At 45.4% G+C, this 20,873-nt stretch overlaps 1 protein-coding gene across 22 annotated transcripts in view; it reads left to right on the plus strand.

Annotated features, from left to right (window-relative positions):
• The window catches only part of NCAM1 (neural cell adhesion molecule 1), a 366,996-nt gene that overhangs the window by 333,228 nt on the left and 12,895 nt on the right, over positions 1-20,873 (plus strand). For 5 of the 22 annotated variants that reach the window (XM_067470805.1, XM_060787059.2, XM_060787060.2 and 2 more), the window contains one exon: positions 3,106-3,691. The exons of the other annotated variants lie outside the window; for them this stretch is intronic. In XM_067470805.1, the coding sequence (XP_067326906.1) occupies positions 3,106-3,185 (80 nt within the window). In that variant the 3' untranslated portion in view covers positions 3,186-3,691. Of the gene's footprint in view, positions 1-3,105; positions 3,692-20,873 lie in introns of those variants that run through there. 22 annotated transcript variants of the gene reach the window in all.

Raw genomic sequence — 20,873 nt, forward strand, 5'->3', positions numbered from 1 at the left:
AGCCAAGACTGGCATAGTCCACTTCTTCTGGAAGAAGGTTTGTTTCAAGTCTTGGAACGGACCAAGGAGGACACTTAATGCCCTAAAGATGCCCCCGCTCCTGAAGAGAAATCTCGTTTGCTGGGACCTCAGTAACATACTAAAACGACTGATGTTCTTGTTTTGTCATGCCAGTTGCTCTAATGCTTCATGCTGTCATCTGTTTGAAGGACAATTTTTGTGGCTGGGGGATCTCAAGCGTACACTCTGATTCAAATGGGTTCACAGAAAGTTGAGTGTGTTGTGGATGAGGAAGGAAGGTCACTTCTGTCCTGGGCTGAGTGGGGAGAGAGCAGAAGGCAAGAGGAATGCAGTCAGGAACGAGGGGAGAATGAGCAGAGCGAGGGGTGTGAGACGATTAGAAGCCCAGTTGAGAGAGGTTGCCCCTAAGACTGTTGCTGGATGGAATGAGGAGAAGCCTGGTTTTGGGGGTCTTCCCAGGTGGTTTAAAGATGCTTTAATGATCTCCACCTCCCAACTTGGACCCTCTTGGACACAACCAGTCTTCTTCTGGATCCATTCATGGGGAAACCTTAGTTAGGAGAAGGCACATCAGCCGTTTCAAGTGGCGGTAGCTTTGCACCACAGCTAGAATGACCAAGGAGATGCTGTTTTGAGGACTGTGGGGTGGAATCATCTCTAAGGTCCATCAGCAGAGGAGAAATGATCTTATTGCCCATGCTCTCTGGGCTATGTGCAAATCTCAACGTGGCAACTGTCGATGGGCTACAGCAGCCCAAATCTCACCACAGCTGGAATGACCAGGGAGATGCTGTTTTGAGGACTTTGGGTGAAAACACCTCTCTAAGGTCCATCATCAGAGGAGAAAGGTCTTATTGCCCATGCTCTCTGGGCTATGTGCAAATCTCAATGTGGCAACTGGGGATGGGCTACAGCAGAGTGATCACCTCTCTAGGTCCATCAGCAGAGGAGAAAGGGTCTTATTGCCCATGCTCTCTGGGCTGTGTGCAAATTTCAGTGTGGTAACTGGGGATGGGCTACAGCAATCAAAATCCCACAACAGCTGGAATGGCCAGGGAGATGCTGTTTTGAGGACTGTTGGGTGAAATCACCTCTCTAAGGTCCATCAGCAGAGGAGAAAGGATCTTATTGCCCATGCTCTCTAGGTTGTGTGCAACTCTCAATGTGGCAATTGGGGATGGGCTACAGCAACCCAAATCTCACGACAGCTAGAATGACCAAAGAGATGTTGTTTTGAGGACCTTGGGGTGAAATCACCTCTCTAAGGTCCATCAGCAGAGGAGAAAGGATCTTATTGCCCATGCTCTCTGGCTTGTGTGCACATCTCAATGTGGCAACTGGGGATGGGCTACAGCAGAGTGATCACCTCTCTAAGGTCCATCAGCAGAGGAGAAAGGTTCTTATTGCCCATGTTCTCTGGGTTGTGTGCACATCTCAAAGTGGCAACTGGGGATGGGCTACAGCAGGCCAAATCTCACCACAGCTGGAATGGTGAGGGAGCATGCTGTTTTGAGAATTGTGGGATGAAATCACTTCTCTAAGGTCCATCAGCAGAGGAGAAAGGATCTTATTGCCCATGCTCTCTGGGTTGTGTGCAAATCTCAATGTGGCAACTGGGGATGGGCTACAGCAGCCCAAATCTCACCACAGCTGGAATGACCAGGGAGATGCTGTTTTGAGGACTGTGGGGTGAAATGACCTCTCTAAGGTCAATCAGCAGAGGAGAAAGGATCTTATTGCCCATGCTCTCTGGGCTGTGTGCACATCTCAAAGTGGCAACTGGGGATGGGCTACAGCAACCCAAATCTCACAAAAGCTCGAACGGCCAGGGAGATGCTGTTTTGAGGACAGTGAGGTAAAATCACCTCTAAGGTCCATCACAGAGGAGAAAATACCTTATTGCCCATGCTCTCAGGGTTGTGTGCAAATCTCAGTATGGCAACTGGGGATGGGCTACAGCAACCCAATCTCACCACAGCAGGAATGACCAGGGAGCATGCTGTTTTGAGGACTGTGGGGTGAAACCACCCCTAAGGTCCATCAGCAGAGGAGAAAGGATCTTATTGCCCATGTTCTCTGGGTTGTGTGTACATCTCAAAGTGGCAACTGGGGGTGGGCTACAGCAACCCAAATCTCACCACAGTTGGAATGATCAGGGAGATGCTTTTTTGAGGACTTTGGGGGTGAAATCACCTCTCTAAGGTCCATCATCGGAGGAGAAAGGGTCTTATTGCCCATGCTCTCTGGGTTGTGTGCAGATCTCAGTATGGCAACTGGGGATGGGCTACAGCAACCCAAATCTCACCACAGCTGGAATGGTGAGGGAGCATGCTGTTTTGAGGACTGTGGGGTGAAATCACCTCTCTAAGGTCCAACATCAGAGGAGAAAGGATCTTATTGCCCATGCTCTCAGGGTTGTGTGCAAATCTCCATGTGGCCAGTGATCAGCGATCATTCTGAAGTGTGAAGCTGGTGGGAGGTGGGTTCATCCAGCCTTGTTGGAACACGAGTGTGTGTGTCCCTTGTGAAATCCCGCCAGCAACTCTCCATCCTCCTCACCTGGCATCCTGTGTTGCATTAGTGGTTTCTGTGTCCTCTGTTCGCTTGCCAGCCACGTTCCTCCTTGACTCTCTCCTTCTCGCTGCTAACTCCCCGTTCCAGCTTCTCCATTATCATTGCCGCTGCTGCCGCTGCTCTGTTTTTCTAACCTTTTGGACATTTTTTAATTTATACTAAGTTAAAAAAAAAACCTTTGTTTTTTCTATATTTATGACCTATTTTTTTCTTTTATCTATTTTCTCTCTCTCTCTTTCTCTGTCTTTCTATTTTTTTTTTCTCCTCCCCTTCCCAACGATTCCTCTCCTTCCCCCGTTCCTTTCCTATGTCTGTCGTCATACATGTCACTTTGGATCCCAATGGAAACATCCACTTTGCCACATGCACCGATTTTTCGTTGTTGTTGTTTTTATTTTGACAATATTGTTGATGGTGATCATGCCGGCGGGGCCCATCTCTGTTTTGATACACAAAACCCGTCCGTTTTTTTCTTCCCGTCGGCTGGGAATCCCTTTTCGGCGGCTGCAGCGACCTTGGGAAGCCCGGCGGCCTCGTCTCCCTTGGTCTCGTTGCTCTTCTCCGCCGCAGCTCTGCTTCTGCTCTGTTAGAAACTTTTTGAACAACCACAGCGTCAAAAGGAAATTTGCTCTTTGAGACCCCAGTGGCCTTACCGAGGCCAGAACATGAGAGAGAATTCCTTGGGTCCAAGGAGTGTGTCTCTTCCGAGGGTCGGGAAATCAAGAGCAGGACACAATTTTCCCGGAAAGATTTGCCACTGTGTAATGAGGAAGGGGAAAAAAAAGATGTAAATTGGGCATCTCCCCACCCCAAAACCCCGTTTTGTGTCCCTGCCGCCCCCCAGTTTCAGCCACTGGATGTAACAACCGATCGGATTGGAAACACTTTTCGAATTCCAAGGGGGAAGAGTCGTGTTTCCGATCTGTGCCTCTGAGATCCTTTCCCACTTCGCTCATTGTTCATATTTACCAGTAGTCGAGCAAATGTTCTAAACGAAACAAAAAATGTGATAAAATGTCCAAAACATAGGCTAACACATTTCTCACCTTGATGTTACTCACTGTTCATGTAGATAAACACGTCTTTTCTCGTGGCCTCCATAAGATTTCTGTAGTTTTCCTGTACCGGGAATCTTTAGGAGGTACGTTATCTGAGGGCTCCCATCTTTCTTCATTGGGAAATCGGTGGAATCCTGCTTGGTGCAGAGGGCTGTGGGGACTCCCAGGCTCCTTCCCCTGGCCTTCCGCGAAACCCTTTTTGTGCATTCCCAATACACTGCAAGGAAGAGACAAGACCTAGCCATTCAACCAGGGATCGTAGCAGCGTTCTGGGTTGCAGAATGGACTGTCCTGCTTCAAGCTGAAGATTCCTGAAAGCGGAAGAGCAAGCAGAAGACGATCTGCTGGATCCTCTCCCTGATGAGCTAATTTGAAACTTGCAGCAGCGTTCAAAAAGTAGGACTCCCCAACTGCACCTTTTCAGGATTCTGTCACTGCCTCATCCCGCTTGACAGTGGCTGCGGAGAAAGCCCTTCAATGCAGATTTATTTTTCAGCCAGCAACCTTGCCTCCAGTTGATGATGGCAATCCCAACTGGTGGTCCTTCTGGTGTCTCTCCCTAAGTGAGATGTTCCTGGCATGATTGAGTGGTTCTCTTGGCCCCTTTTTAGGGCGTGTTTTTAAGGAGAGACAAAAAGTGTGCCAAACTCTGGTCCCTATAACAGCTCTTTGCATTAGCCCTCTGTCACACACATGTACCCTCATCTGCAGGGGCTCCAAAGCATGCTGGAACCCCTCCTCCCTCCCGTGTTTACACTTTTTCTATTCCTTCTTGACTGTTTAGGGCCCAAACCCTGCAAAGCATGAGCTCTGCTGCATGGAGACAGCTTCCCTACCACCATTATCTGCATGCACATGGTGTCTGTCCTCACATATTCGTCCAGAACATTGGGATTGCTGGCCAGGGTTCAGAAAAATGTTCAAAATATTTATTACAGGGTCAGGCCACTTTCGCTTCATCCTAAGTTTAAACAGTCTACTGAAGATCCTATTGGGAGAGCGTGCCAGGATTGCCCCAGTGATTGTACTTTTCTCAAGTTTACGCAAGGAGATCCCAGTACCTCCTTACACAAGCAGCTCCTTCCATTTGCCTGACAGTACAATGATACAATTACCTGGTTTAGAGACCTGGTTCAATACTCTGGGTATGGGACCAGGTCTCTAAACCAGGTCATTGCACTGCCAGGCAAATGGAAGGAGCTGCTTGTGTAAGGAGGTATTGGGATCTCCTTGCGTAAACTTGAGAAACGGCCAGAGCTCCGTCCCAAGGAAGGTGACCACTGAAGCAAAGTCCTTAAGTGAAAGTTAGAAGTGGTTGAGCTCCTGCCAAGTGATCTCTCCATCCTCCCTTTCTGACAGTTCATAATCTGGCAAAATGTACGCTGGGGAGCCTTTACACTCTGCCAGCTTTGGATAGGATCTCAGCCATGCAGGCTGCTTACATAGAGCAAGATTCTCATTGGACCATTAGTCCACCCAGGTTTTCCTTTAGGAGAGGTTCCCACACACAAAGACCCCACTCACTGGTGTGCAGCTCATGCAAGTGCATGCTAACATTTTATTTTCAGTGTTGCTCAGTTTGCATGACCGGCCCTATGACATCTCAATAGCTTCCGCACATCTTCACCATGGGTGTGCAGTGGCCATTTTGGAAAGACCGCCCACGTGCTCTTCTTCTCATCCTCCATGCTTGACAACATGCTCACTGTGGGCTGTAGCTCCTCACTACTACCAAGCAATGGGTGGAGCAGTCTTCTTGAAGGACCTGCTTCTAGAGGAGTTGTAAAGGGCATGGAGATGCTTCTCCATCCTCTTACGACATGGAAAGGTTACTTGAAACACTCCACTTGGCCAATTAAGGCAGTTCCTTGAGTGACCGTTTCCTCCATCTTGATTAGTTCGGTCCAAAATTTTGGATTGAGACTGGAGAGAATGTCCAAAACCAAGCACAGCCTTGGAGGTCCTTCAAAACATGTCAAAGGAGGTCCAGAATAGCCTGGAGACCATCTTTCTCTCTGGTTCCAAACTAAAAGCCCAGTAGAAGCTGGGGTTGGGGAACCTTGATCTGGAAATAGATCCAACTGCAATCCACTCCACTTGGCCAATTAAGGCAGTTCCTTGAGTGACAGTTTCCTCCATCTTGATTCGCGTCTGTCCAAAAATTCTGGACTGAGGCTGGAGAGAATGTCCAAAACCAAGCACAGCCTTGGAGGTCCTTCAAAACATGTCAAAGGAGGTCCAGAATAGCCTGGAGACCATCTTTCTCTCTGGTTCCAAACTAAGAGCCCAGTAGAAGCTGGATCGGGTAATCTTGATCTGGAAATAGATCCAACTGCAACCCTGGATTCCCACTCAGATTCTAATTGAGGAACTTCCTGCGTTCCCTGTCAAGGAGCTAAATGAGATGCCGCAAAACCCATTTGTAGCCTATGATTCTAAGAAGCTTTACACTAAATATTGCCACTTCATGGCCTATTCTAGGTGGATGCACAGACCTTCCCTACCATTTTCCCCTTTAAACAATACAGTGTTCCCTCGCTACTTTGCGTTTCGTGTTTTGCGGACTCACTGTTTTGCAGGTTTTTGCCTCCCAGTTTATGAATGGTTGCCGTTGCCCAGAGTGGCGTTTTAATCCCACGTCCTGGCAACGATGGGGTGTGGAAGGGGGTTCCACCCTCCCCCTGTGCCCTTATTATTTATTATTTTATTTCGAACACTTGTACCCCGCCCTTCTCAACCCCCTTGGGGGGGGGGGGGCTCAGGGCGACTTCCAATTGGCATCAATTCGATGCCACATAATAAAAATTCAAATCACCAATAATTATAATAATTAAAACATTAAAAGAATATACTTACAATCTACTAAGTTATTACCAGTCTGGTGACCATTATCTGGCTGAATTCTATGATTGAGTACTCCATAAAACCATTTTCCAAGCTAATTGTCAACATTGTCGTTGTCATTGTCTGCCTAATTACACATATTTACATAATTACACATATATACATATATAGCATCCCTACTTCGCGGATTTTCACTTTTTGCGGGTGCTCCTACTTCGCGGACTTTCACTTTTCGCGGGTGGTCGTGGAACGTAACACCAGCGACAAGCAAGGGAACACTGTACCACCCCTTAAATGAGTCAGAGTGATAAACTATTAGTGCTCAGAGCTCATGATATACATATATAGCGTCCCTACTTCGCAGATTTTCACTTTTCGAGGGTGGTCTTGGAACGTAACACCAGCGGTAAGCGAGGGAACACTGTACCACACCTTAAATGCCACGTTAATAAGTCAGAGTGATAAACTATTAGTGCTCAGAGCTCATGAAAGATGGGGGCTCCTAAGAAGGTCTGTCTTACTCTGTACAGGACCCAGGGATGAAGTTGATGCAGGAATTCATGTAGGAGAAGAAGGTCATATATTTTTCGTACACATTTACAAAAGCAAAACACTTCCCTCCTGCCATAGGACCCCATGCCTGCCCGTACACATGACTTCCTGATTTTCCAACAGATTTAACCCCAGTTGTCTTGGGGAGGAGAGGAGAAGTTTGTGCGATCTTGATGGGATGCAATAAAGCCTCTTTAGGTTTCTCGGTAGCCGTCTCCCGGCCGATTCTTGCTGCATGGCTCCCTTGGGCATCCCGGGAAGGATGCTGGCGCATGAGCTCCCGTGACTGCTCCTCGCCCTGCTAAGAGCGGACCCCTTCCCCCCCAAACGATGGTGCTGCTGGCGGGGCTGCTCCAGCCCGTAAGCTCAGACCGGCCAGAGTCTGTCCTCCTCTGCCCAAGCGCATCCGCTATTAACAAAGCAACGACGCTTCAGCCTAGGAAACTTGTTTGAGTCTCTGATTATTGTTTACACAGTTGCATTATTAAAAAAGAGAGAGAGAAAGATAAAAGATAAAGGTGTAACAGATGTCTGGGTTTTTTTCTTTTGTGTGTATGTTTATGCAAATTGTGTACTTGTGTCCGTATTCATCATTTCATGGACATTCCAAACCGGTAGTCCAATGGGTTCATGTTTTATGTATTGTTGAAGGCTTTCGTGGCCAGAATCACTGGGTTGCTGTAGGTTTTTCGGGCTGTCTGGCCATGTTCCAGAAGCATTCTCTCCTGATATTTTGCCTGCATCTGTGGCAGGCATCCTCAGATATTGTGTTGCACTCCAGAACAGAAACGAATACCCTCTGACTTTAAAACACACCACACATTGAGTGGAAACCCAATCCTTTTTATTGAAGCTGAGTAAAACAGCCAGAAGAAAGAAATGCTTGTAAAAATAGGAAAACTTCAAAATGTAAAAGATCAGTAAAATGCAGTAATTCAAAGCAATGACTGCAAAAGATATAAAAACAATCCAAGGCAGTATTTATCCAGACAGGAATCAACAGGTTACAAAGATAATCCAGAAGGTGCTAGACCACAGCAAAATGGTAAAAATCTCTATAAGAACAAGACCCCTTGAACAGGATTTCCAAGGCACATGAACAGGAATTCCAAACGATGCCTGATCTAACAGGCTTTCCCTTGAAGCAAACCTTATATCCCAAAGCCCAAAAATTGGTTTTGTTTCCCCCCACTCTTGCCTCTTATCTGACAAAGCCTTTCAGAGCGACGTGAACGTTGAGTTTGTTGTATTGTCGAAGGCTTTCATGGCCGGAATCACTGGGTTGTTGTAGGTTTTTCCGGGCTATATGGCCATGTCCTGGAGGCAATTTTTCTCCTGACGTTTCGCCTGCATCTATGTATTAAAAAACTCAAAAATTACAACAGCAAAACCACAGAGGGGAAACAAACAGGCACATAAAATCACTCTCAACAAGAGATTCCCCCCAGGCCCTTCCAAGCCATTGAATGCTAATCAAGGTGATCAGCTGAAACATTCACACCTAGCCCCAGCAGACAAGAGTCCTTTGTCCCACCCTGATCATTCCACAGATATATAAACCCATTTTTCCTACTTCCAACAGACCTCACTACCTCTGAGGATGCTTGCCATAGATGCAGGCGAAACGTCAGGAGAAAAATTGCCTCCAGAACATGGCCATATAGCCCGGAAAAACCTACAACAACCTATTGAGTTTGTTGTCGATCCTGGCTGAACTCTAGCCTCCTATTTTTCAACTCCCTTTCTGGCTGCTCAATAAAATTTCCAGGTGTCAGATTGTTTTCCAAACTCAAATCTTGAGAGCTCACAGCAAGAGGGAGTAAACCATCATCCTTAAGCCCAGCAGGAATATTCTCATGAGAAACTGCCCTTTGCACTGGGGTCTCTCTGTCATTGTCTGATTGAAAATCATTGACCAAACCATCTCCGTCTTGCGCCTCAGCCTCAGCGCCATTTCCCTCATCATGTCCCACATCAAGAGCATCATGATCCTGAGCATCATGAAACATAAACACAAGCTGATTCCCAACAGGTTGTGAGATCTGTTGGAAATGCAAGTGGGGTTTATATATCTGTGGAATAATGTCCAGGGTGTGAGGAAGAACTCTTGTCTGTTGGAGTCAAGTGTGAATGTTGTTGCGCAGCAAGCGGATCTTCGCCACATCCCATGCACTGATTGATCTTGGGCCCCATCTACACTGCCATCTAATCCGGTTTCTGATCCCAGATTATCTGCTTTGAACTGGATTATATTTATTTATTTACGACATTTATATGCCACCCTTCTCACCCCAAAGGGGACCCAGAGTAGCTTACAAGACATACACACACACACACACACACACACACAATATATTATATTATTAGCATAGTAAAATATCACTATTAAATATTACTATATTGTACTATTGTATTGTATTATATTATATAGCAGTGTAGAAGAGTAGACAGACAAGAGTAGAAATGAACAGAAGAATCTTTACTCTTAATAGCAGAGATGAAACACAAACTTGCAATGTTGCATACAAAAGCAAACAGTGCAAGAAACGTATATAGTCTTTGTAAGTAACACAAAATAAGGCATCTTCATCTTGAGTCCAATGAGAAAGCAAAACATAAACCTTGAGCAAACAGCTATTCCACCATAGCCTCCTTTAGAGCAGCATAACAGCCTCTCTCCAACCTGCTCCTCGGAGCAGAGCCTTTGAGCATAGATCTCCTCAGAGAAAAAGCTCTCCAGAACTGTATTCCAAAAACCCATACAGTTATACCCTATCAGGTATGGTCCAAGTTTGCTGATTGACCTACATTACCCGCTGCACATAATAATTGCCATCAGTAGGTTTTTCTTCAACACACATAAACTTGGTCTGGTTACAACTTACTGTAACAAATGTTGCAGTTAATCACCTTGATTAGTATTGCAAAGCCTTGGTGCTCAAGGCTCGACTGATTCCTGCCTGGCGGAATCCTTTGTTGGGAGGTGTTAGCTGGTCCTGATTGTTTCCCATCTAGAATTCCAGAGGTTGTGAGGATGTCTGCCATAGATGCAGTTGAATTGTCAGGAGAGAATGCTTCTGGAACATGGCCATGTAGCCCGAAAAACTTACAGCAACTCAGGGTTTGTGTTTTTTCAATATGGAGGGGAAGGTCTTCCCTGTACTTCATTTACTGCCAAGGAAACCACCACCAGACCCTTCACAGGATTCTCATCTAAGGCTGGATCTACACTGGCATATAATCTGGTTTCTGATCCCAGATTATCTGCTCTGAACTGGATTATCTGTGTCTACACTGCTATATAATATAATACAATACAATAGTACAATATAGTAATATTTAATAGTGATATTTTACTATGCTAATAATATAATATATTGTGTGTGTGTGTGTGTGTGTGTGTATATATATATATATATATATATATATATATATATATATATATGTCTTGTAAGCCACTCTGAGTCCCCTTTGGGGTGAGAAGGGTGGCATATAAATGTCGTAAATAAATAAATAAATATAATCCAGTTCAAAGCAGATAATCTGGGATCAGAAACCGGATTAGATGGCAGTGTAGATGGGGCCCAAGATCAATCAGTTAATTCCTAAGGGGTGAAATAGGAGCTGCAACACACAACAGGAAACGTTTCTTTTCTGGACCTAATTAATGACAATTTTTCCTCCCAAAGGGGCCCAGTATGATTTATAGCAACTAAACAAAGTACATCTATATGTGCCAATTTGCAGAGACTTGTGTCCCTCCTACACAGAGGTTCAGGGGTGCAGTGTGTGCATGGTCTACACTGCCCTTTGCTGTGTCACATGCACTCCCTTCCCCAGTCTGTGATACAGGAAGTGATACGGCAACATGTTCTGTCTCCACAGTCGCCAAAGCTGTGTTGCTGTCTTGGTACGAGTGTCTCCTTCTGCGTCACAATTGCAAACAGGGATATTTTGCAGTAGAGCAGTCGCAGTGCAAAAATATGAACACACATAATGCTACCCATGCTCTATTTTGCCTTGGTCAAACCACACTTGAAATCACACTGTGGCCAATTCCGAGCACCACAGTTGAAGGGAGATGTTGACAAGCTGGAATGTGTCCAGAGGAGGGTGACTAAAATGATCAGGGGTCTGGAGAACAAGCCCTATGAGGAGTGGCTTAAAGAGCTGGGCATGTTTAGCCTGAAGAAGAGAAGGCTGAGAGGAGACATGATAGCCATGTATAAATATGTGAGAGGAAGCCACAGGGAGGAGGAGGGAGCAAGGACACAATGGAACAATGGCTTCCAACTACAGGAAAGGAGATTCCACCTGAACATTAGGAAGAACTTCCTGACTGTGAGAGCCGTTCAGCAGTGGAACTCTCTGCCCCGGAGGGAGTGTGGTGGAGGCTTCTTCTTTGGAGACTTTTAAACAGAGGCTGCATGGCCATCTGTTGGGGGTGCTTTGAATGGGATTTCCCTGCTTCTTAGCAGAATGGGGTTGGACAGGATAGCCCACAAGATCTCTTCCAACTCTAGGATTCTATGAAAATGTTGCTTCCTCTTTTTGCACACCTTGGCATCACATGGCAAGCCACAATTACATTTCTGCTATGCTTCAAAGGGAAGTTTGGCAATGCCAGTGTGTTGGAACAGAGGCATTCCAAAGGCAGGGTGGAAATGCCAAAGGAAAAAATGGATATTTGACACAGAAGGGCCTTATCATCCTCCACAAAAGGGTCATTTATACTGTGAAACACTGAAATCTGACTTTGGTTTCATGGAAAATATGGATAGGTTTTTGAGCGGAGTCAGATGTGCCATATAGTTTGCTCTCTATTTACTGTAGCCTCTCAGCTACGTTTGAAGATGACCCCACATTTGCAAGTGGTCAGAAGATACATCTACCAGTTTGTTCACAACTGTAGCTTCTTGATTCATATTGATTTTGGCCTTGAAGTCCCCTCTTTTTCTCCCAAGTTTCCATCCCTGTTTGGTTTCAGGCCTCTCTTAGCTACAGCTGTTGATCTGAACATACGGTATTGTCAACTGGAGGGATAGTGGGAAGGTAGCACATGAAAGTGATTGCCTTTTCTGATGAGTCCTGCTGAACATCCATCCCTCCATGAGCCACTTGGCTGGTTGGTGCGCTCCTAATTTGCAAAATAACACAAAGACAAAAGTAGTGAGAAATTGATTTATGGGCCAAAACAATCAAAATAATTGTAAGACAGCATTCTCTGTAGCCGTGCGTTCAACACACCTCTCTTTGGAAGAGAGACCCTTTGGAAGATCTTGGGGTCCTCGTGGACAACAAATTAAACATGTGCCAACAATGTGATGCAGCAGCAAAAAAAAAGCCAACGGGATTTTGGCCTGCATCAATAGGAGTCTAGTGTCTAGATTCAGGGAAAACTAACAAAATGAAGTTCAACAGTGACAAATGCAAGATACTCCACTTTGGCAGAAAAAATGAAATGCAAAGATACAGAATGGGGGAGGCCTGGCTCGAGAGCAGTACGTGTGAAAAAGATCTTGGAGTCCTCGTGGACAACAAGTTAAACATGAGCCAACAATGTGATGTGGCGGCAAAAAAGCCAACGGGATTTTGACCTGCATCAATAGGAGCCTAGTGTCTAGATCTAGGGAAGTCATGCTCCCCATGCTCTATTCTGCCTTGGTTAGACCACACTGTGTCCAATTCTGGGCACCACAATTGAAGAGAGATATTGACAAAAGCTGGAATGTGTCCAGAAGAGGGCAACTAAAATGATCAGAGGTCTGGAGAAGAAGCCCTATGAGGAGCGGCTTAAAGAGCTGGGTATGTTTAGCCTGAAGAAGAGAAGGCTGAGAGGAGACATGATGATAGCCATGTATAAATATGTGAGAGGAAGTCATAGGGAGGAGGGAGCAAGCTTGTTTTCTGCTGCCCTGGAGACTAGGACGCAATGGAACAATGGCTTCAAACTACAAGAAAGGAGATTCCATCTGAACATGAGGAAGAACTTCCTGACTGTGAGAGCCATTCAGCAGTGGAACTCTCTGCCCCGGAGTGTGGTAGAGGCTCCTTTGTTGGAAGTTTTTAAACAGAGGCTCGATGGCCATCTGTCGGGGTGCTTTGAATTCAATTTTCCTGCTTCTTGACAGAATGAGGTTGGACTGGATGGCCCATGAGATCTCTTCCAACTCTATGATTCTATGACCCAGTCGCTAGGTTAGCCCAGTTTTCCGTGTCAGTCTTAAGTCAGCTAGATGCCTCCAGGAATCTTGTAGGCAAAGTTAGGGCCGTTTCACACAGCCCTATATCCCAGAATATGAAGGCAGAAAACCCCACATTATCTGCTTTGAACTGGGTTATCTGAGTCCACACTCAGATAATGCGGGATTTCCTTCCTTCATATTCTGGGATATAGGGCTGTGTGGAAGGGCCCCAAGAAGATCATGGTCATTCCCAGCACCTTGGACTCAAGAGTTGGCGTGTGCAGTCAGTTAAAGAATGTTTCAAAAGTCATTACAAAATTAAGGGGCACTGGTTTTTTGTTTCTAAAGTGTTCCTAAAGTATAGTTAGTAAACCTTCCATTACTATAACGAGATTATCAAAATTTTGTTACTTTTTGGTTACAGTAATTGAGCAAGTGGGGAGACTTCAGGGACTTCTTTCTACCTCATTTGTGCAGCTATTGGGGTGAAACTTGCTACAATGGTAGAACACATTGACCACCGTGAGCCCATCAAGTTTCAGAACATTTCACTTATCCATGGATTTTGGGGGAATTTCCATAGTTTTTATAAACAACATTTTTAAAAAAATACTACAAGAGTTACCTCTTTGAATTTTCTATACAATAACACAAAATAACAGGGGACTAAGTGGGGAAAATTCAAGTGCTCCTTTCTCCTTCATTTTTATAGCTATTGGGGTGAAACTTGCTACAGTGGTAGAACTCATTGACCACTGTAAACCCATCAAGTTTCAGATCATTTCACTCATCCATGGATTTTTGGGGAATTTTCGGTTTTGATAAACAATATTTTTTTTAAAAAAATACTACAAGAGTTATCTCTTTGAATTTTCTATACAATAACACAAAATAACAGGGGACCAGCCCCCCCCCCCCCAACTTTCAGAAATATTCATATAACTACTGATTTTAGGGATTTTCTTTTACATTTTTCACAAAAACATTTTTTTAAACTACAACAGCTATCTCATTGAATATCTCTCCTATTAATCAATAGAACTTCCACTTAGGGATTCCTTCCCAGTCCAGCACAGAGATTGACTTAGTAGAAGTATCAGTCAGTCCTCCTCTTTGCAGATTCAACAATTCATTTAAACTTTGGCTGCTTCTGCTACAAGGGACACAAGCCTCTCTCCTGATTGGGCCTTTCTGGTGTTCAGCAGAATTCTGGTAAATTTAGTTTAGAGCAGCGCCTTTTGAATTCTCCAGTATAGAGCTCCTCACCTTCCCAAACTACATTTCCCAGAATTCTGTGTTTTCTTTCCCAGCAAACTCTGCTTTTTCCCTGCTGCTTCCTTTTCCTAATGGCAAGAGGCCATTCATTTAGAGAGGAAAATCAGCCTTTTTGGCTGAAAATGAAACTGACTTTGGGAGGCTTCCAAGATTCACAAAATGCAAACCAAAAAGTATTGGGTAAGTTTTTGGCGTGGGTCATGCCCGTATGTCGGATATAACATCGTAAGTACTGTTGCAACTCAGGGTAACTTCCACCTTGCTCCAGACACCATCACACCAAAGGTGTAGGTTTTGTAGTTTATTGAGAAAAAGGCAAAATCAAAACAAAGTATGAGAAATGCGAAAGTTCCATAGGCAGGACAAAGGCTTCAATGCAAAAACAAAGTTCTTAAGATCCAAAGGCAAAAGCATGAAGCATAATCTTTTAGCAATGGTCAAACAAGAGTCCATGGTAAACAGTTGAAAACAAGGTCCAAATCCCAGACTCAGGAAGCCAGAAGCATGCTGCTAAAAGCCAAAGTTAATCCACAGAAGTTTGCATGGGAAGAGCTACATTGGACTGACAGCCCCTGTTTGTCAGCTACAAGGCTAAATACCCTTTGCAGACATGAACGCATTGCGTTGACCTTTGGCACCCTTGGCTTCTCGCTTGCTAGCCAAGCGAGTGCTTCTCCAGAGCCTTAATTGCAGACGATCTTGTCTGCTAATTAATTCATTATCTTCAAGCTATGTAACCCCTTATCTTGGTCCACTGTGGGGAGGAAAACATCTCCACCTGGCCATGTGGAAATTCACTTATTATCAGTCTCACTAACATTTCTTTCCCCTGGGAACTTACTTGCTGTTTCTCCTTCAGCAACCCCACCGTCAGCCCTGTCTGAAGCAGGTACAGAAATCTGTAACCCATCATCTTCATCATCCTGTAGAAATTCTGGCTCAAAAGGCCCAAAGAGCTCAGCTTCAGACTCAGAGTCAAGCTGAGTCACAACAAGTACACATTTAACAAATCTGATACGACTTCGATGACTAATGAAAAAAATTGCACACCCCTACTCAAGCGGTATAGTACTTCTGAACATTTTTGTTGTGTGTAGATTGCATGGCTAAGCATTCCTTGTAGATGAATCCTTCTTGGGCCCAGTTAGCAGAATGCTTCAAGTTACAGAGCTCACTTTGTGTAGGACTGAGTTTCTCTGTCCATGGACTAAAATTACGGAGTCCATGCCTGTTTTGCAAATGGTTCCAGAAGTGCTCTGACTTGCTCTGCACCAAAAGAGAACGTAAAGCTGGAGTTAAGGAAAGAAAGGATGGGTTTGAGTAGGGTGCCAAAGTTTCTACTCTGAGAACTGGCAGGAGAGAAGGCGGTTCTCAGCTGAATGATCCATGTACGAATTCAAAATAGGAATGCGTATAGTGCCGGCTCCCTCTCCCTGCAAGAACCGAGGGTGATGGATTTGTTTAATTACGTATCTTGGCAGAGCGCTGATCTAACCGGCTCAGACATTCTGCGAAGCACTTAATGGACTTCTGATGCAAATGTCAAGCTTTGCCAGCCAAAGCAAGGGAAGGGGCAAAGCTGCATTATTTGCCTGACTCTACCCTCCATGGAGTTTTGCCATGGATTGCTGTGAACTTTCTGGGCTGTATAGCCATGTTCCAGAAGCCATGCAGCTGAAAAACTCACAGTGTCCTGAATTGCCCTTCAGAAACAGCCTTTAGACATATTGAAAGTAAAAGAAAAATGCTTTCCTTCAGCAAACACAAAGGATAAGCAAATGCAATTGAAAAGCTCAAAAGAAAGCAAGGAAGTCTTAATTCAGACACAAATTAAAGTCTCTTTCAAGATCCCAAAAAAAACCACCAGTCTTCCATCAGACAACGGTCCTTAGCAGCAGATACAAAACAGATTCCGTTGGAGTGAAAACAGCAGTATCAGAGTCGTTGTTACCAGTATTTATTTATTGTGTCATCAGCAACCATACCATTGTATTACATTTCTAACAGAATAGAACAAAGAAACAGATAAAAAAACCCACAAATTTTGCAAACTTGGTAGTTGATTAAATGTCCTTTGACCAGTATGTGGCCACTTGGAGTGCCTCTGGTGTTGCCGCAAGAAGGTCCTCCATTGTGCATGTGGCAGGGCTCAGGGTGCATTGCAGAAGGTGGTCAGTGGTTTGCTCTTCTCCACACTCGCATGTCGTGGATTCCACTTTGTGGCCCCATTTCTGAAGGTTGGCTCTGCATCTTGTGGTGCCAGAGCGCAGTCTGTTCAGCGTCCTCCAAGTCGCCCAGTCTTTTGTGTGCCCAGGAGGGAGTCTCTCATCTGGTATCAGCCATGGGTTGAGGTTCTGGGTTTGAGCCTGCCACTTTTGGACTCTCGCTTGCTGAGGTGTTCCAGTGAGTGTCTCTGTAGATCTAAGAAAACTATTTCTTGATTTAAGTCGTTGACGTGCTGGCTGATACCCAAACAAGGGATGAGCTGGAGATGTCGCTGCCTTGGTCCTTTCACTATTGGCTGCTACTTCCCGGCGGATGTCAGGTGGTCTAATACCGGCTAAGCAGTGTCATTTCTCCAGTGGTGTAGGGCGCAGACACCCCGTGATAATGCAGCATGTCTCATTAAGAGCCCCATCCACTGTTTTAGTGTGGTGAAATGTGTTCCACACTAGGCATGTGTACTCAGCAGCAGAGTAGCATAGTGCAAGGGCAGATGTCTTCACTGTCTTCACTTCCCCAGGTTGTGCCGGTCAGTTTTTGTATGATATTGTTTCTAGCGCCCACTTTTTGCTTGATGTTCAGGCAGTGCTTCTTGTAGGTCAGAGCACGGTTCAGAGTGACTCCCAGGTATTTGGGTGTGCTGCCATGCTACAGTGGGATTCCTGTTACCAGTGAAAGCTGACTACTCCTGCCTCTGATTCATAGCCCCGAATTCCCCATACAGGAGGTGCTAGGGCGTCTCCCAATTAGCTCAGCGTTTTTAGCAGCTATTCTGGCTGAATGCCATCTGTGCTTTGTCTCTTTTCATCTCTCTTGAAACCCTCATCGTCTGATTCTTCTTCTCCCTCCAATTCCTGAGCACTTCCCTACTCTCCTTCCTCTTCTGAAGATGAGGAATCCCCAACACACAGCAACCCAGTGATTCCAGCCATGAAAACCTTCAGCAACACAAGGCAAACGATGTTGGCCAAAATGTGGTTTCAGTGCAGCCTTGTACCAATTGGACTAAAATTGCAGGTGGCTGGAAACCACATTCTGTGCAATGCGCACATAAATACCTGACCTCGACGGGTAGTCCCAACTAGAGTCAGTTGTTGAGTGGTGAGTGGACATTTAGGGAAATCCCAATAATTCAGGAACTCCAGTCTAGTCAAGATTGCCAGTAGGATTCAAACAATGATGTGCAATGATCAAGAAGAAACATGACACTATATACGTGTAACCCCATCAGGTTTAGCTTTACTGTGTTTTGTGGATGCAACCATATTTATGGATAACATATATTTTATATTGGGAGCCCCGGTGACAAATTGGGTTAAACTGCTAAGCTGCTGAACTTGCTGACTGAAAGGTCACAGGTTTGAATCCAGGGAGTGGGGTGAGCTCCCACTGTTAGCCCCAGCTTCTGCCAGCCTAGCAGTTTGAAAGCATGCAAATGTGAGTAGATCAGTAGGTACCGCTCCGGCAAGAAGGTAACGGCGCTCCATGCAGTCATGCCAGCCATATGACCTTGGAGGTGTCTATGGACAACGCCGGCTCTTCGGCTTAGAAATGGAGATGAGCACCAACACCCAGTCGGACATGACTAGACTTAATATCTGGAGAAAACCTGTGATCCCATCAGGTTTGGCTTTACCATATTTTGTGGATGCAACCATATTTATGGATAACATTTATTTTATAATGGAGGGGGGGGGCGGTGGCGCATTGGGCTAAACTGCTGAGCTGCTGAACTTGCTGACAGAAAGGTCGCAGGTTTGAATCCAGGGAGTGGGGTGAGCTCCCACTGTTAGCCCCAGCTTCTGCCAACCTAGCAGTTTGAAAGCATGCAAACGTGAGTAGATCAGTAGGTACCATTCTGGCTGGAAGGTAACGGTGTTCCATATATTAATATATTAAATACATAAATAAATAATATTCCATGCAGTCATGCCCGCCGCATTACCTTGGAGGTGTCTATGGACAACGCCGGCTCTTCGGCTTAGAAATGGAGATGAGCATCAACACCCAGTTGGACACGACTGGACTTAATGTCAGGGCAAAACCATTACCTTATATTTTGTATTCTGCTTCCCAGCCCTACCCAGCAATTCGTTTTCTGGTCAGTCAATACTGAAAAATTGGCTAGAATGTGCAAAAATATATAAGATGCACACAACAACAAAAATTAAGGAATGAACTGCTAACACTTTAAAGAGCCCTCAATTCCAGAACCCATTAAAAAGTTATGGAATTTTTTAAAGTCTCCCTCTTGGTCGGCCGCCGGGCTCAATGTTGACACTTCGAAAAGAGCCTTCAGTAATAACCTAGGAGAAGTGATCCTTCAGATACCTTGACCTCATTCTCATAAGGCAGTGATTCCTAACCTGTGGTCCGTGGACCACCAGTGGTCTGTAAGAACGGAAATATGGTCCACGGCCACACCTTTACTACACCATTGCCTTGAAACCACATGGCAACAAGAGCAACTGGTCTCACATAGCCCTTCTATATTGTTGGGGATGTCTGGAGGGGTCAGGCTGGCTACCCACGAAAGATTCCTACTACCACATCAGCTCTAGATTATTAAATATGGTTTTTTGTGGGTGAGAAGTTGGCGACTACTGGATGGCATATGTTCTGTATCAGTTACTTACTTAGGCGATCTCTCGTTGGACGAGTAAGATGGTCTTCCATCATGGGTTTCCCTGTGGGTCCGTATGTGGCTGTGGAGCCCTATTCTTGCTCTGCATCTTCTTCCGCAGTGGGGGCATTGGTTTCCAGGTGGAAGGCGGGCGGTCTCGGCCGGGGTTGGCACACCTTCCTCCTGGCACGTTTCTCTCTTTCACCCTCCACTCGTGCCTCCTCGAATTCTGCAGCACTGCTGGTCACAGCTGACCTCCAGCTGGAGCGCTCAAGGGCCAGGGCTTCCCAGTTCTCAGTGTCTATGCCAGAGTTTTTAAGGTTGGCTTTGAGCCCATCTTTAAATCTCTTTTCCTGTCCACCAACGTTCTGTTTTCCGTTCTTAAGTTTAGAGCAACTGCTTTGGGAGACGGTGGTCAGGCATCCGGACAACGTGGCCGGCCCAGCGGAGTTGATGTTGGAGGACCATCGCTTCAATGCTGGTGGTCTTTGCTTCTTCCAGCACACTGACGTTTGTCTGCTTGTCTTCCCAGGAGATTTGCAGGATTTTCCGGAGGCAGCGCTGATGGAATCGTTCCAGGAGCTGCTGGAACGATTCCATCAGCAGCTCCTCTGTATTAGTAACTAGAGCTGATGTGGTCTCTTCAATGCAATTTTCTGAATCAGCACCCCAAATAACCAAACCGAATCTAAAGTTGACCAAAAACTGATTCGTAACCCTTTTGGTACTAATGTTGGAGAGTGGCCCTTGGTCAAAGTGGTCCCTAGTAAAAAAAAAGGTTGGGAACCACTGTCGTAAGGGTCCAAAAGGTGAGTATTTTCCGCATTTTGAACTGGGCCAGGCATTGAACAAAGAGAACTGGGATGGGAAGAATATTTGGCAATGTGTTTCTCAAGTGTTGAGAAAACCCTGATGATGATCTTTGTGGCTTCTAAGGTTGAGGTAAATATTCAGGTGGCTATTTTTGTGACAATCCATTTGATGCATGCACTATTACTTATCCCCACTGTACTGCTCAAAAACAATCAATGGCTTACATAAGAAAGCAATCAGATACAAAACTAGTAAAAGAAAAGGAGGTAAACAAGAAGTTGAAGGACATCACTAGCAACAAGGATAGGCTCTTTTTAGAAAGTGATGTCTGCCACAAATGAAATCTCAAGAGCAAAGAAGTGACGATGCCTTGAATTGAGACAAAATTTAGCTGGACAACCACAAAACACTTTCCCTACAAGAAGCATGGAAGCAGGTTTCCAGCTTCAGCCCTTTGGCCTTGATAGGAATGATGGTTATTTATGGCTGCCTTGGTTGAGGAGGGAGGGAGCAAGCTTGTTTTCTGCTTCCTTGGAGACTAGGATGCGGAACAATGGCTTCAAACTACAAGAGAGGAGATTCCACTTGAACATGAGGAAGAACTTCCTGACTGTGAGAGCCGTTCAGCAGTGGAACTCTCTGCCCCGGAGTGTGGTGGAGGCTCCTTCTTTGGAAGCTTTTAAACAGAGGCTGGATGGCCATTTG

This window comes from Anolis sagrei, chromosome 7 (genome assembly GCF_037176765.1).
Source record: "Anolis sagrei isolate rAnoSag1 chromosome 7, rAnoSag1.mat, whole genome shotgun sequence".
Classification (NCBI taxonomy): domain Eukaryota; kingdom Metazoa; phylum Chordata; class Lepidosauria; order Squamata; family Dactyloidae; genus Anolis; species Anolis sagrei.